The 15,734-nt window shown below is 37.7% G+C and overlaps 2 protein-coding genes across 3 annotated transcripts in view; one reads left to right on the top strand and one right to left on the bottom strand.

Annotated features, from left to right (window-relative positions):
• The window catches only part of st6gal2b (ST6 beta-galactosamide alpha-2,6-sialyltranferase 2b), a 43,086-nt gene that overhangs the window by 22,415 nt on the left and 4,937 nt on the right, over positions 1 to 15,734 (top strand). Inside the window, exons 3-5 of the mRNA XM_084425775.1 lie at positions 7,865 to 7,962; positions 8,074 to 8,175; positions 9,867 to 10,041. Coding sequence (XP_084281901.1) covers positions 7,865 to 7,962; positions 8,074 to 8,175; positions 9,867 to 10,041 — 375 coding nt within the window. The remainder of the gene's footprint in view (positions 1 to 7,864; positions 7,963 to 8,073; positions 8,176 to 9,866; positions 10,042 to 15,734) is intronic.
• The window catches only part of tmtops2a (teleost multiple tissue opsin 2a), a 50,087-nt gene continuing 46,009 nt past the window's right edge, over positions 11,657 to 15,734 (bottom strand). Inside the window, exon 4 of one of the 2 annotated variants that reach the window (XM_084425776.1) lies at positions 11,657 to 13,004. In XM_084425776.1, coding sequence (XP_084281902.1) covers positions 12,819 to 13,004 — 186 coding nt within the window. In that variant the 3' untranslated portion in view covers positions 11,657 to 12,818. The remainder of the gene's footprint in view (positions 13,005 to 15,734) is intronic. The other variant, XM_084425777.1, reaches the window with a different exon arrangement.

Below are 15,734 nucleotides of genomic sequence, written 5' to 3'. Positions count from 1 at the left end.
CTGTGCACTTGTAATGACACTTAAAGGATGTTAAGAGGCTAAAAAGCAGGCTTACTACTTGCCCCATTGAAGTCAATAGGGTGCAAATTTTAAAAATAGAATAACTCGGTGTAGGCAACACCGATTTTTGTCGTTGTTCTCTGTATTGACAGCACTCCAAATGTACAAAAAAATGAGCTCAATGTTAAAATTGACCGGAGTTCTCCTTTAAAGTAAGGCTATAAAAGAACGTCTCAGGTTACAACTGTAACCTATGTTACCTGAGAACAGGGAACGAGACACTGCGTTGAAATGACGCTAAGGGGAACGCCTCAGGCGTGACAGGTGTCTGAAATCACAATCAAATCACGCAATCAGATTGACCGGCGACAGCCCATGAATCATTAGCGTGCGACCTGGAAGTATAAAAGGGCGCCTTGCAAACATGATAATCACCTTATCATCTGAAGGGACTGTTAGGCAGACAGGCCCTGAGGCATGGCGAAAAGACGCAGTGTCTCATTCCCTGTTCTCAGGGAACATAGGTTACAGTCGTAACCTGAGACGTTCCCTTTCGAAAGGGAACTTGCACTGCATCGAAATGACGCTAAGGGGAACGATATACCCACGCCGCCATGCTAAGAGGAGTGCATGATCATTGGCAGTAACAAATTCAAATGAAATGCTTGAACCACTCACCCTCAGGTCACACTGGGCTGTCAGTGACAGCATTCTCTACGGTCATAGCCCAAGCTATAAGCCTCACAGGAAAACCTCCATAAACATTGTTTACCAAAAGGCCTACCTGGGCCTGCTCAAGGGCCTGGAACCACAGCTTCAAATTAGAAGGGGTCCCTTCTAGGGAATGTGGCTAGGTAACCCAAAGGAGCCCCAGCCAATCAATATTCAGGGGAACATACTGAAATGCCACCAGGAAGGCCTGACCTGGTGTCACTTAAATTGGATACATGAGTCTGTCCAAATTCCTGTCTGTCCAAAGACAGAGCCTCTGGGCACTTGCCTTTAGATAAGGCAATTGTCCTATAAGCCTATTACCTGACAACCACCCTATGTGGAAACTTGCCTTCAGGGAGGCCCGAAGAGGCCTACCACCTGATAGCAAGCTAAACAACTGGTTACTATGAACCCTGAATCCGGGTGTCAGTCCCAGGGTCGGCCTGCTAAGGCCAGCCAGTCCTGGGACTCAGTCTCGGAGCGGCCTGTTAAAGCCGGCCTGAACGTCTTCTTATGTAAGAAACTAATTGCCACGAACCAGAGAGTTTGGGGACTGAGCTACATGGTGGCCTGATAAGGCCAACCGCCTGACAGTGGTCAAACCTATTTGGCTGATCGTAACCGGGGCTCATCTCCAGAGAGGCCCACTGTCGCCAATTGTCTGATACTGATTTTAAACTGACACTGTTTTGCCACTTCTGTTTATTTTCCATTCTATATTTGAGTCTGATACTACTTTGCCACCTCTGTTTTACTATTTTATATTTGAGTCTGATACTGTTTTGCTACTCCGGTTTAAGCTCTTAGCTTTGCTGCTTTTATTTATGTTTTATGTGTTGTTATGCAGGTATTATTTTCATATTATTTGTCTGGTTGTTCTGTAAAGCACTTTGGTCAGCCTAGTGGCTGTTGTAAATGTGCTATATAAATAAAATTAACTTGAACTTGAACTAAAAGTTTTCGGTACATATCCTAGTGACAAAGATGAATTAATGATATTAAGAAGATGATCTATGCCCTCTGGAAGCATCTCTTTCAATAGCTTATTCAGTATAGGGTCTAACATACATGTTTTTGATTTAGATGATTTAACGAGTTTAGACAATTCTTCCTCTCCTATAGCAACGAATGAATGAAAATTTTCCTCAGGGAGACTACAATGCACTGTCTGATACTGTAGTAGATGGTTGCATAGTTATAATTTTCTCTCTAATATTATCAATCTTGAAAGTAAAGAAGTTCATAATGTCATTACTGCTGTGTTTGGAAACGTGCAGTGTTGGAGCTTTATTTTTCATTAATTTAGACACTGTTTCGAATAAATACCTAGGGTTGTGTTTGTTTTCTTCTACAAGTGTAGAAAAATAAGCAGATCTAGCAGTTTTTAAGGACTTTCTGTAGGCAATCGTGCTCTCTCTCTCTCTCTCCACAAACTTTGTTTTCTTCCAGCTACGCTCCATTTTTCTGGCTGCTCTCTTTAGGGCCCAAGTGTGCTCGTTGTACCACGGTGTTAGACTATTTCCTTTAATCTTCTTTAAGCGCAATGGAGCAAATGTGTCTAAAGTGCTGGAAAAGAGAGAGTCAATCATTTCTTTTGCAACATCGACTTCTTCTAAGCTATCTGGGATGCTGACAAGATGAAACTGATCAGGAATATTATTTATAAAGCAATCTTTAGTGGCAGAAGTGATAGTTCTACCATATTTATAACACATAGTCGGCTTTGCAACCTTGGCTAAATTAATTATACATGAGATTAAATAATGATCTGAGATGTCATCGCTCTGCTGCAGAATTTCAACGGCATCAACATTGATTCCATGTGACAATATTAGATCTAAAGTATAATTACGACAATGAGTAGGTTCTGACACGTGTTGTCTAACTCCAATACTGTTTAGAATGTCTGTAAATGCTAATCCCAATGCGTCTTTTTCATTATCTACATAGATATTAAAATCACCAACAATTAGGACTTTATCTGCAGCCAGTACTAACTCTGATAGAAAATCAGCAAATTATTTGATTAAAATCTGTATGGTGCCCTGATGGCCTGTATACAGTAGCCAGCACAAATGTCAAATGGGATTTATCACTTACGCTAGATAACGTTACAGAAAGCACCATCATTTCAAAATAATTATATTTGAGTATAAAAATATATATAGTGTTTATAGCAGTAATCTTGCAGGGTGGACTCATTTAAAGTAATGTAATTGTCTGGTTTTACCCAAGTTTCTGTCAAACACAGCACATCTAGGTTATGGTCTGTAATCATATAATTAACAATAAGTGCTTTTGAAGAAAGGGGTTGAATATTCAGCAACCTGAGCTTTATCATTTGTTCATCTGCATTATATTTGTTTTTTATTTGTTGAACATCAATCAAATTTTTACCCTTAAATGGGTTTGGGAGTTTTTTGTATTTCCTAGTTCAGGGAACAGACACAGTCTCTATATGATGATATCTAGGTGAAAGAGTCTCTATGTGATGGGATTCGTCTGACCTCAGTGACGTGAGAGAGCTAGCAGACGGTCGGTTTAGCCAGTCTGTCTGCTTCCTGACCTGAGCCCCAGATTGTCATGTTTGATCTCTAAGACTATGTGCCATATTACTAGAGAGAAGAGCAGTACCATCCCAGGAGGGATGAATACCATCTCTTTTCAACAGATCAGGTCTGGCCCAAAATGTTATTTCTATATTATTTTGCGGACACCATTTAGACAGCCAGTCATTGAGTGAGGACAGTCTACTAAGTATCTCATCACTCCTTCGAACAGGAAGGTGGCCAGAGCAAATTACAGTGCCTGACATCGTACTTGCAAGTTCACACACCTCTTTAATGTTAATTTTAGTGATCTCTGACTGTTAAAGTCGAACATCATTAGTGCCGACGTGAATAATAATCTTAGAAAATTTACGATTAACATTAGCCAGCACTTTTAAATTTGCTTTGATGTCAGGCGCTCTGGCTCCCGGCAAACATGTGACTATGGTGGCTGGTGTCTCTATTTTCACGTTCTGTGCCTAATGTAAGCCAGACTCGGCCCAGACTTTGTTGCTATCTGGGAACCTGTTTAATGTTGTTATCGGAACGGAAGAGAGGTGTTTTGTCCCGCGACTACAGCGTCTCATGGTCACCCAGTTGCCCTGCTGCATGGGCTCTACAGCCGGAACCGGACAATGTACAGAGTTCACTAAGCTAGTTGCATCCAAAGCAGTATCTAAAGTCCTTGCATTCTTACTATCCTTGATTAAAGTTTGGATGCGTCTCTAGTTCTGAAATCTTCTCCGTCAGCCTGACTATCTCCCTGCATTTATCACATGTAAAGCCATCGGCGCTGACAGAGAAGACTATACTATACATGTGACATGAAGTGCAAGTGACAATAATAGGAGAAGACATGACTCAACTGTTTGTTGACTGATCCTACTCACCACAGTTGTTTGATGGACTCAAAAAGGCGCAAGTGCGCGAGAAAAAAAGACGGCAAACACGGATGGCAGATTAACAGGCAAGCGGAAGGCTAGCGCGTTTTGCGAGCGATTGTGATTTAGTTTAAAGCTAGCGAAGTCAGATCAATGTGACAGACAAAATTAGATGATATCAGATATCTGGTTGATGAGTACAATATATTTAGCGATATAAACAACAAGGAATGATAGTAAATAGAGATTCAAAATGGAAAGCTATACGGAGCTTACAGACACAAATCACACGGCAGCAAGACAGCAAGGCAGACCGGAGCAATCGATCCACGAGCAGAGCCAGGTGTCTCCTGCCAATTACCTCCTGTAAAGTAACGTTTGTACTGGACTTTTTTGAAAGTTATATTAAACTGTCTGAAAACAAAACAGGGTTCACAAACTGTCTAAATATGTTCATATGGTCCATTTCTTTATATAATAAAGTGTATACACTATGTATAATCGCATCTTAGATATGTCAACATTTGAACTGCTCTAAAAAAAATATTTTGTATTTTTTACATTTGTATCATTAGATATTTTAATAAGCTGATTCCCAATACTTGCGTCTAGAAGTGTAATGCGGCAATTTCTCTCAAAAAAATCCTGTCATCACTGGCTCGCAATGAATTCTGGGATAGGCAAGGCCGCGAAGGATCCATCTGTTGTATCCTTCATCCACAGGAAAAACGAAGGCTGCATTTGAAGGAGCCTTCGAATTGGGACAGCCTTCGTTGCGCCGCTGTGATGCAATCGACCTTCGAATGTGGCCCTCGGAGGATACAGCCTCTGAATTAGGACACAGCTTGTGTATTTACACTCCCTGTTTAGTTCAGTTCTTTGTTTGGTCTTATTAATGCTTTGTGGTTGTGTTATGCTTAAATACCAGTGATTTATTGTAACTGTTACAAATGAATTTAAATCATTATCTTTGTACACCTCAAAGGTAAACTGCACCTTATCTCTGCATTTGGATGCTCGTTTTTGGAATCAGTTGCTGTTCTCTGTAGTATTTTAGAGAAATGTGCCGCACCAGTAAATTGCAGATTCCTTGTGTACAATAAAACATTTTTAATGGATGGCCCCAAGCAAATAACGTATATGATTCAAAACTATGAATTTTCAACAAAAGAGGGTGTGTGTTTGCAGCATTGATGTTCTATCTATATTTGTGAATTTTAATTATCAAAGGAAAAAATATTAATTTTTTGGGGGGGAAGTTGCAATCAAAATCTTAGCTTCAAAAATCTATGTAAAACGCTTCTTATTACACACCAGCTTGTGCTAAAGTTTCTTCTCAGACTTTTTATTAGCCAAACCGCCACTTTATTGCCTTGTTTTGATAGTTGCTCTCTCTTTCTTTCTCTCTCGCTTTTACTTTCACTCCCTTCGTTCTACTCAATTCATCGTCTCTCTTTTTTTTTCTCCTCGTTAGTCCTTGATTTGGTCTGCTGTTGAATAGAGACATTGATGTACAAGGCCTAATTGTTGAATGTGTTGGAACATGAATACTGCAGCTGACAGCCAATGGCAGATAAGCATGAGAGCAGTGCTCCCTGTTCTCTGGAAACCCTTGAACAGCATTGCATTTCATTGTCAGAAAGAACGAGAGCACTGCTGTCACACGTCTTTACTTGTTTTTGTCTACTTGTTAGTGTCTTATTGGATGTTCTATTAAACAGGTTCAGAAACTGGACATTGGAACTTGTGTCTAGAAACTTACAGCATTACAGCAAAATATTTTACATTTCAAGCCACCACAAACGTGTGCTCTGAATTGTTTATTTGATCGTAAAATTAGTTTTACTTACTTTACTAATAAATTGAAAACTTGTGATGTGAGTCTAGATCAAATGGTTTCTGTTGCCAAGTGAATTGTATTTTGCTGCCATCTAGTGGCGATTGAATGTCTTGCACGTGAAAGATATTGATGGAAGAAGATAATGCACAGCAGACAGATGTTTTGATTATTCTGGTCAGTGAATACGGAATTACTCAGTTTACTAGGGATATAGAAGAAGAAGAAAAACAATCCAATATACCTGTACATCAGGCTCTTTACAACTTGCCTTTTGCCTTACAACTCTAGAGGGAGCAATATCTTATGATATGAAATTGGCCATAATTGGCCACTTTTTTTAACAAAATCATTTTCAAATCAGTAGGGAAAATTGGTTTGTCACACAACTGGTTTGTCACACCTTGTGTGTCACATAAAATTTGTTGTATCTCAATAACTGTGGTTTTGTGTCAAATGTCCTATAACACATGCTTGTTTTATGTTGGTTTCAAATACTAAAAACCTAAAGTAGAATTAAGAGTTGTTTGTGAATGTTTGTGAAAATTATTGATATAATTATTCAGTACATTCAGACAAGAGTCAACTATGCAGGTATTTTGGCTGAAAGGTTAAAAGGTTAGTCTGTTATCTCAGAATTCCAGACAAGGGTATGTTTCATGTCTGGTCAGGGCAAGTTTATTATCATGAAAATTAAGTACATTATTTTGTAAGTTGTCAGATGTTTCAATGTATGCAATTTATACAGGTGAAGTGATTTCTGAGAAACACTGTTGATATTTGAAATCAATACAATCACACCCCTCTCTTCATTGCTCTGCCCTCAAAATACACGAACACTCAATGTAAGAGTGGATGTCTCTTTATATAGTGGAACTTCAGCGAAGCAAAATAATGCTTCACAAAAAATAAAGCAAAGATGAAGAAGGAATGACCAGGAAGAAGACCAGGAGTATTTACAAGCTAGAGTTGGTTGTTATCGCCAGCATCACCAGTTCCTGACAAACAGTGACACTCAAAACGGTTCTATTACTAGGGCTAACATAACTACAGCAAATCTTGGTTCTGTGAAACATAGCAAAACCAATGTTACTCACGTATTGAGAAAAAACAATGCAATGTAGGCGTCCGTTTTCAGGCCTTCCCGCTTACGTCTCTCCAGTGCTGGAAAGCTTTTCTATTATGGTGCTTTAAGCGATGTTGGGTGACCTCACTTTCTTGTTGACGTTGAGGCTAGCTCGACCCTTCCTCCTCCTCATCCCGTCCCCTCCCCCTCCCCCCTCCCCCCTCCCCCCTCCCCCTGTCTTCAGAGGCCGCGTTTTTTTACAGTGTGTTCAGGGGACAGGCAGCTAGCGGATAGTGAGGAGATGTTTGCTGTATGTGACAAAAAAAATGTCAGCCTAAAAAACGTGTGACATCGCTTATGGACCTTTAACATTCATCCTAAAGCTTCTGCCTGATCATAACTCTTCTTTTCCTCTAAACATTTCTCTTTTGTAATGTCTCCCAGCCATCTCTTTCTTCAGATCTTCCTCTTGCTCACTCTCTCTACCCCTCATCATGAGTGGACACGCCCCCTACTGCTGATTGGCTACAAGTGTGTTGTGGTGCTCGGTCCGATCCACTTTCAACTGCGTTTCTCAGAAATCGCTTACTGTACCTTTAACTAAAATATTTTTTCATCAAAACAAGGAACTGATATTTATGTATGTTTTATAATTATACTGTTTAAATTTACAGCAGCTAAAAAAAAACATGCATTGCTGAATAATAACAGGTTTCACTGTGACAATGTACCCCATAGTGCCGCAAAAGGTCTGCATGTGTTCTCCCTTTGTAATTTAACTGGTCCTTTGGATTGACTGCTGTTTTTGCCATTCTAGATTCTCATGATGCAGTTCTGCGTTTTAATACTGCACCCTCCAAGGGCTATGAAAAAGATGTGGGCAGCAAGACAACCATTCGAATCATTAACTCTCAGGTTTGGGTCATTTGCATTAATGCACAGAGACACAAACCTTCACCCTCTGACTCATTCCCTGTCTCCTTGTGTGCAGGGATTAAATGGAGATGTGTTCTTCTTTTTTATCAGATTCTAGCTAACCCCCAACACAGATTCAACAGCAGTTTGATCTATAAGAACATTACCTTGGTAGCCTGGGATCCGGCTCCTTATAAAATTGACCTGCATAAGGTATGAAAATCATATCAGGGGATCTGTCAGGAGTGTTATGCTCTTCAGCCATGTTAAACTTGGCTTGTGTTGTTTTCTTGCTTGAAAAATATATTTGGTGAGGCAGGAGCAGGGTGACTTTGTAGGTATTTAAGTGACATTATCAGCGCACTGGCACAGAGGAATCATTTATAATGATTAGATCCAGAGCTGAAAATGAAATCAAAAAAGCGGTGGACGTAACAAGAATGGCTGATATTTTCGCTGGAGTAGCCAATTTGAGAGGAATACAAAGATGACAACGAAACAGAGTAGGAAGGAAAAAAAAAAGATCCCAAAACTGGGACTATGATAGTAAAATCGTTTGCAGTCTGGTTTTCTAAAGTAGTCTCCTGATTCACCAAGGCTGCATTAATTTGATCAAAAATACAGTAAAAACAGCAATACAGTAAAAACAGCAATACTGTGAAATATTATCGCAATTTAAATGAACTGGTTTCTGTTGTAATATATGTTGAAATAGAATTTATTCCTGTGATGGCAAAGCTGAATTTTCAGCATCATCAAAATCATGAAATACACTGCTAAATAAAAGTATTAATTTCAGGTTTTTTTTTTTTTAATTGTACTTTTGAATGGCAAAGGCACATTAAATTGATCCAAAAAAAGACAGTAAAGACATTTATGAAATTAAAAGTTTTTTTTTTACTTTAAGTTCTTTTGAACTTTCTATTAATCAAATCCTGAAAAACTGAGTTTCCACAAAAAATAATAATTATTAATTGTAATATTATTTGACAGTATTGCAGTTTTTACTGTATTTCTGATAAAATGAATGTAGTCTTAGTGAGACTTTCAAAAACATTAAAAAGCCTTAATGTTTCCTAACTTTTGACCAGTAGGGTGCGTGTTTTTTTTATATATATATACCGGTATATATATATATATATGGTCAAACCAAAAATTATTCAGACGACAGATATAATTTTTTCTATTTTTTTACTAGTGGGTGCAGGACACTATAGTTTATAGAGGATAGCAAAATAAAGTAAACTGTGAGGTATTATACCCAAAAATTCTTCATACAGTGGACTATCAGTAAAATTTATACAAATTTGGGACCAAAATGTATTCAGACACTTTGACCTGACCATGTTTTGCTTAAATGTTTTTTCTTTAATTGCAAATGTGACCTTTTTACACCACAGACTGAACATAATTATAAGGTAATTGGTTGACCTAAATTGGCATTATTTACTTAAATTTAACAGCTGACAGCTATTCAACCTGATTCATTTGTGATAACAGAAGGATGGCCAAAACTAGTGAAATATCAACTGATTTGATAACTTTGTCATATTTTTTATTACAATTTTCTAAACTATAGTGAATAAACTGTGATAATATGAGAAATGTTGAAGGTGTCTGAATAAATTTTGGTTTGACTGTGTATATATATATACTGTATGTATATAGATTGTTTTTTCCTTCACTAATTCATTGCTTTTTTATTTTAGTATTAACAAAAATGTTTTACCAAATTACTTGATAAGGCTTTATTGATAATGTTTTTTTCTTCATTTTAATATCAGCACAGCTTTACCACTTTTTAACTTTGTCTTCCAAAACTGTCAAAATGATTTTTTATTCAGAAATGAGTGTCAGTACTTTATTTTTAACATAATATTTGACTGTTTTCTCAATGTTCACAGTGGTACCAGAATCCCAATTATGACCTTTTTAATCCATACATAACTCACAGGAAGAACTTCCCTGAGCAGCCATTTTATATCCTGCATCCTTCATTTATCTGGAAACTTTGGGATATTGTGCAAAGCAACACACTGGAAAACATTCAACCCAACCCTCCTTCCTCAGGATTTATAGGTGAGTCTTTTCACCATTTACATATTCATACATAATATACACAATATCTATCCTATTTTGATCCCTGCACTCAAGAAAATTGTTGTGCCACATGTTGTGACAGTAATTTTAGAGGGATTTGCCATGCTGTGCAGTTGACGCACACATTCAACCCTAATTTAAGCAAGATCAAATGTTTCTCTGCCTACTTCTCCAGCGTCTTCTGCTGACTTACAAATGATAATCACATCTGTTTGTATTCACTCTTCCTCTTGAATTCATTTATGTCTGAAGAGTGCGGGATGTGTGTGTGTGTGTGCGCGCGCGCGCTAATGCTGAAATGTGTTACTAGGTAATATCACTTTGATAGATGCCATTTTGGGTGCATGAAGTGATTATTTAAGTCAGAAAGGCAGCTCATGTGGGGAAAGTAAACTCTCCATAAAATGTATAGAGGATACTTACCTTGCCGGAGGCTGTACTGACAGAAACAGTACCCGGTGCCCGTGGCAACAAAAAGCCCATGAATGTTCATGGAAACACACATACACATACACATACACACACTTTCTTGTTGTCTCCTTTTGTTTTGCAAGTTCATTGCTAAATCTTAATGAATGAATGAATGGAGGTTTGGCTTAAAACTGGCGCACAAGGAAATGAATAAATGTTATGACAGTTAGCATAATTGTGGGTAGTTAGTTTATTTTCTTGTATGACTGACATATAATCAAGATCTGTGTGAATCGGTGCTGTTAATACAAGTTGATGGCTCTCAAACAGACAATCAACATTCCTACACCCATCAAACATCATTGGTGCTATCAAAGGCACAATTCAATATTGCCGGTACTAGTATCTTTGTTTGTCCTCTTTCATTGCATTGAATGTGCAGTATTGGATTGTACCTTTAACATACCATTACAGCTTTGACGTAAAGGAATATTGTCATCATTTACTCCCCCCTCATGTCATTCCAAAACCATATGACTTTCTTTCTTCTTCGGGGAACAAAATGTAGCATTATGTGATTATTTTACAACAAAAGTAAACAATGCTTTTATATCAAAATATATGCTTTTATGCTTTTTTTTTCTTGCGTTACAAAGTGATATTTCACAAGCTCAGTGGCAGTGCCAACTCGTTTTTGCATAAAGGATTATGGGTGATGGTAGAATATACTTGATGCATCCTTTAAAAAATCTGAATAAAGGACGCAAAACGAAAGCTGCCTTCCAGAGGTCTTGATTACGTGGAAGCCCAGATATGCAGCCTTACTAGTCCAATTTTTTACGCCCTTCCCTCGCTAACTACGTCACTGCTTACATTGCACGAGTGCCCACTACAGGCGGAACCCTTGCAACCCTTTACGCACCATTCTATAGGCCTGTATGTATGCTTGGGATGTTAAAAAATGTAATATGAACAAATATTAAGTATTATTATATTAATATATTAATATTAAAATATAAAATTATTAAAAATACAATAAACTATAACTGTATAAAAAAACAGCCAGCTTATGGTAGCTACAAGCATTAAATATGATTAAATACAAAAATAACTCCAATATACACTTGAGTTGTGTGGAGTGGGGGTAAATTAGGCGTGACCAGCTGTGACATCACAATCATGGTGCATTGTGGTCTATGGTTCTGCCTGAAGTGTACATGTTGAGTAGACTCGCTCCCTCTATCAAAATCGAGGGGTCGAGGGTCTATCCAAATAAACTTCCCTTGTCCACTTGATAAAGTTGAACACACTTCAAAATGGCGTTGGGGATTCCCCCGAGGGGAAGTACTTAGGGAAGTTTGCAAGTTCATGTCTGAAATTGGACTTGAATGCAGCGTAGGATGCATCCTTTCGATTGAGAATATTTGTTTGGGTGAATTCAATACCGTGACAGTACATTGCCTCCATCTGGACTGGAGGGTGATGTGCAGGATGGTGCAAAGAAGGACAGTGATGTCTGCCATGATTTTACTGTACAGCTGCTTAAATATTGAGGAGTTTTTCACCAAAAATGGTCAGATAGACCACTTGGTAAATGATCAGTGAGCCACGTGGACTTTTATTTTTACTTATACTGCCATTGTACTGAATTCACCCAACCGGATATTCATTAAATTATCCATGTTCAGCAGCAGAAGAAGAAAAAAACATACAAGTTTGGAATGAAGGATTTTCCTTTTATTAAACTATTCCTTCAACATCACCACTAGTGACCAAGTTTGGATATACTGTCTTGGGTCACTGGACTACTTTGAAGCAATGATGTGACTAATGATCCACTTGTCAACATCCTTGATCTCCAGCAGCTAATGGTGAGATTAGGATCAGGGTACAAATATAATACAAAGAAGTCATGGGTGGAGGATTTTACCAGTTTTGAGGGTGTTTCCTTGAATTTCACAGCTTTATTCAACATCTTATTCAGACCTGGCCTTAAATGGGTTGGGAACATAAAAACAACATGGGGCCAAGCACATTTATAAGTAATGCACCAGCACATGATCTACACATCCAATTTAACAAGTCACCAGTAACTGGTTGCACTTTTCTCGCTCTTTGTAACATTTATGTTGACAAATCACATACAAATACTGGATGGTGTGTTAGGTCAGACAACAATTTGACGGCTATAGAGATCACTTTGCTACAGTTCTGATTTTCAGCTTTTGATTGGTAGGCACTCAACAACACTACACAGACGATTTTGTCATAATTTTGTCAAATATGTATGTCGTGTTTTGGGTAGGGTGGAGCTGGAACATAAAGGTGTGTGTGTGTGTATTGGTTCAGCCCGAGACAGGGGTGCTGCAATCATTTTGGAGACCAATGGAAGGAGGTTCGTTGCCAGCCACTGGGTTGCTATAAGCCCTTCGGTTGAGCTGGATGACAGTAGTTTTTGAGGGCAAAGAGGACTGTCCATTCTCTAGAGAGCTGTGTTTGCAATGAAACAGGATAAGGAAACACCTGTAAAACTGCACAAAACACAATAAATTACCACTCATATTTTCAGAGACACAAAAGATGCAGAACCATTAAAGATTTTGTACATTTGTGTGAAATCCTTTGAACTGCACCTTCTCAGTACATTTTAAATGTATTTTTAAATGTAATTTTTTGTTTCATTCTTTTTATGGCCAATTGTAGTGGGAGTATCTTAATAGTAAGTGTTCACAATAAAGGAACAGACAAATAATAAAAAAAATCGAGTTTAAAACACGTGCCAAGTTTGTACTCTTCATTTTAATGTTGGTTTCATATGGTTAAAAAAAAACATTCTCTAAAATATTTATATCTTACAAGTAATACATGGAAGTGTACATATCTTAATCATTCTTTTCAGAGGTTTTATAATACATAATTTTACATGAATTATTTATTAGTATCATGGATTATTAATTCATGAATATTATAAAAAATTTAAAGAGTCATCCCACATGACATTTTACAACCTGAACTAAAATCATGTCATAAAAAGGTCAAAATTATCTGATATTTTAAGAGCTTATTGGCATTGACTCACTGCAGGGGTCTTTTCTGTGGTATAATTTCCTGTTTAAAAAAAAAAATATATATATATATATATATATATATATATATATATATATATATATATATATATATTAAGTATAACAATAATATATATATTATATATATAATGTTGGTTGCAGCACTTTTGTTAAAATATTTATTTTCTAAAAAGTATTCATAAAAAATTAAGCCAAGCTACTTGATGTCGTCTCTTCAAGAATTTCAAAAAGAGTATATATAAATAGATATATATAATTTTATTATTATTTACATTATTTAATTAATATATAGAGCAAAAATTAGAGTCATTAACCCAATAATTATTGACTGGAATGTTTTGAAGCACTAGTTTCTTATTTCTGATTAGATGTCGGATGTTAGGTGTGTAGAAATAGCTGTTTACATTCAAACCTATGTTTGTGTCTCTTCACAGGTTTTGTAGTATGCCTAGGGATGCTATTTTAATTCAATCCAGTCCACATTGGCAGGACCTGAACTACAGTAAACAACATAAATCGCACACCCTGCTGATTCTAAAATGATAGTTGCAGGGTTGATGCTAGTCAATACACTTGGATCACTTTGTCGCCTTGACAACCTATAGATGTGTACACCGAACAAATTGTCTAAGGTGATTGGCTATCCCAAGGGGTGGATGCCCTGTTGTTCATCTCATGATACACATTGTCTGATTGGCTGGCTGAGTGGTCTCGACCCATGCATCCAGGCCCCTGATTGGCTTTCATATTGCGTGTGGCTACACTGCCAAGTGTTTGATGTGTGTCCCCTGCATGTGTGTGTAGTGAGAAAACTCTGATCTTGGCAGGGTGCTGTCAAGCTGTGTATGTTGACAGCCTGCGGGCAGATGACAGAGTCTTGATGTAAAACAAAAATTCAACAGTTCACAGAGTTGCCCAACATTAGACCACAGTACACACAGCTGACAATGTGTACCGTGTACTAACATAGATTTAACCACAAGATCTTTGAGTAGATTCTTTCATTTACTCACCATCATGTAATTTCAAGTATGCATGACTTTCTTTCTTCTGTTAATGTAGTGGTTATTTTTTCTTACAATTACTTGGGTCTGGAGTTTTCAAGTTTCTTATGAAGTCTTTTGAAATCATATCCACCTTATTCCTGACGAGCTAACTGCGTTTTGAATTATGGGTGGCACTTCCAGATTGGGGAACTTCCATTAAAAAATACCAAAATTAATCATTTCAAATCATAAGGTTGCCCTACAAATAAAGCTTATCCATCAGTTTGACTGAATGAGCTGTCAATTTTCCTTCATGTTTTATTTTCCGACATCGTGACGCCATAACGTTACACTTGGTATTTTAACGTGACATGATATAAAAAGAATATCTATGGCAAGAGCTATTTTCAGTCGCTGCATTGTGTAAAAGTATGAAAAAGGACAAAATATACTTCTCACGATTTATTTTATGATATTCTCCATTAATAACTCACTAGAATGCATGAAGACTCTCTCGTTTTTCTACTCAAATCCTCACGTCTCTTTCCAGGTTTGTTTACGCAGGTAAATAAAATTTATTTATCTGTCAAAATGACGGAAATATAGCGCTCAGCGTCAGTTCAGGCAGGCCGCGTAGTCAAGCTCAGATATCAGCTGATACCCAGACCTAACAGCTGATCCGATTCCTAAGCACTCAATTGGTCCCTTTCAAACAGGACGCCTTATTTAAATCCATTCTCAGTCTGCCTGCTTTGCTGCTTCCACTGCATTGCTTGCAAGAGCGCAGCTTCTTGCAATAAAGATGAGATTACTCGTATATTTTGCTGTACTCACCCAACTGCTGACCATGTCTACCAAGTCAAGCAGAGGAAGCCATTCAAGACGAAAGCATTCCTCTTGCTAGCTTCACGTAGATCTATTGGCTTATTCTTTTTAACTAAATAAGATTGGCTTTTTGAAACGCTCATTTTAATCCTCTGCTGGCTTTTCGATTTAGCAGGAAGAGCCACGGATGATTGCCTGGGATGGTCTGTTTGGGGGGATTTGTTTTTGCTGCTTTCCCAGTTTTAAATGGGAGATTGTCCCCAGAAGCTGCTGCTGTTCCCTGACTAGCTTTCATGGAGCTCATGAAAATGATGGGTAACTCAGAACAGAGCCATACCACCAAATGTAACTTTAACAATGCAAA

Source organism: Rutilus rutilus (assembly GCF_951802725.1).
Source record: "Rutilus rutilus genome assembly, chromosome: 12".
NCBI classification, from domain to species: Eukaryota; Metazoa; Chordata; class Actinopteri; order Cypriniformes; family Leuciscidae; genus Rutilus; species Rutilus rutilus.
Note: the sequence above shows the minus strand (reverse complement) of the source record. Positions and strands in the feature narration are given on the sequence as shown.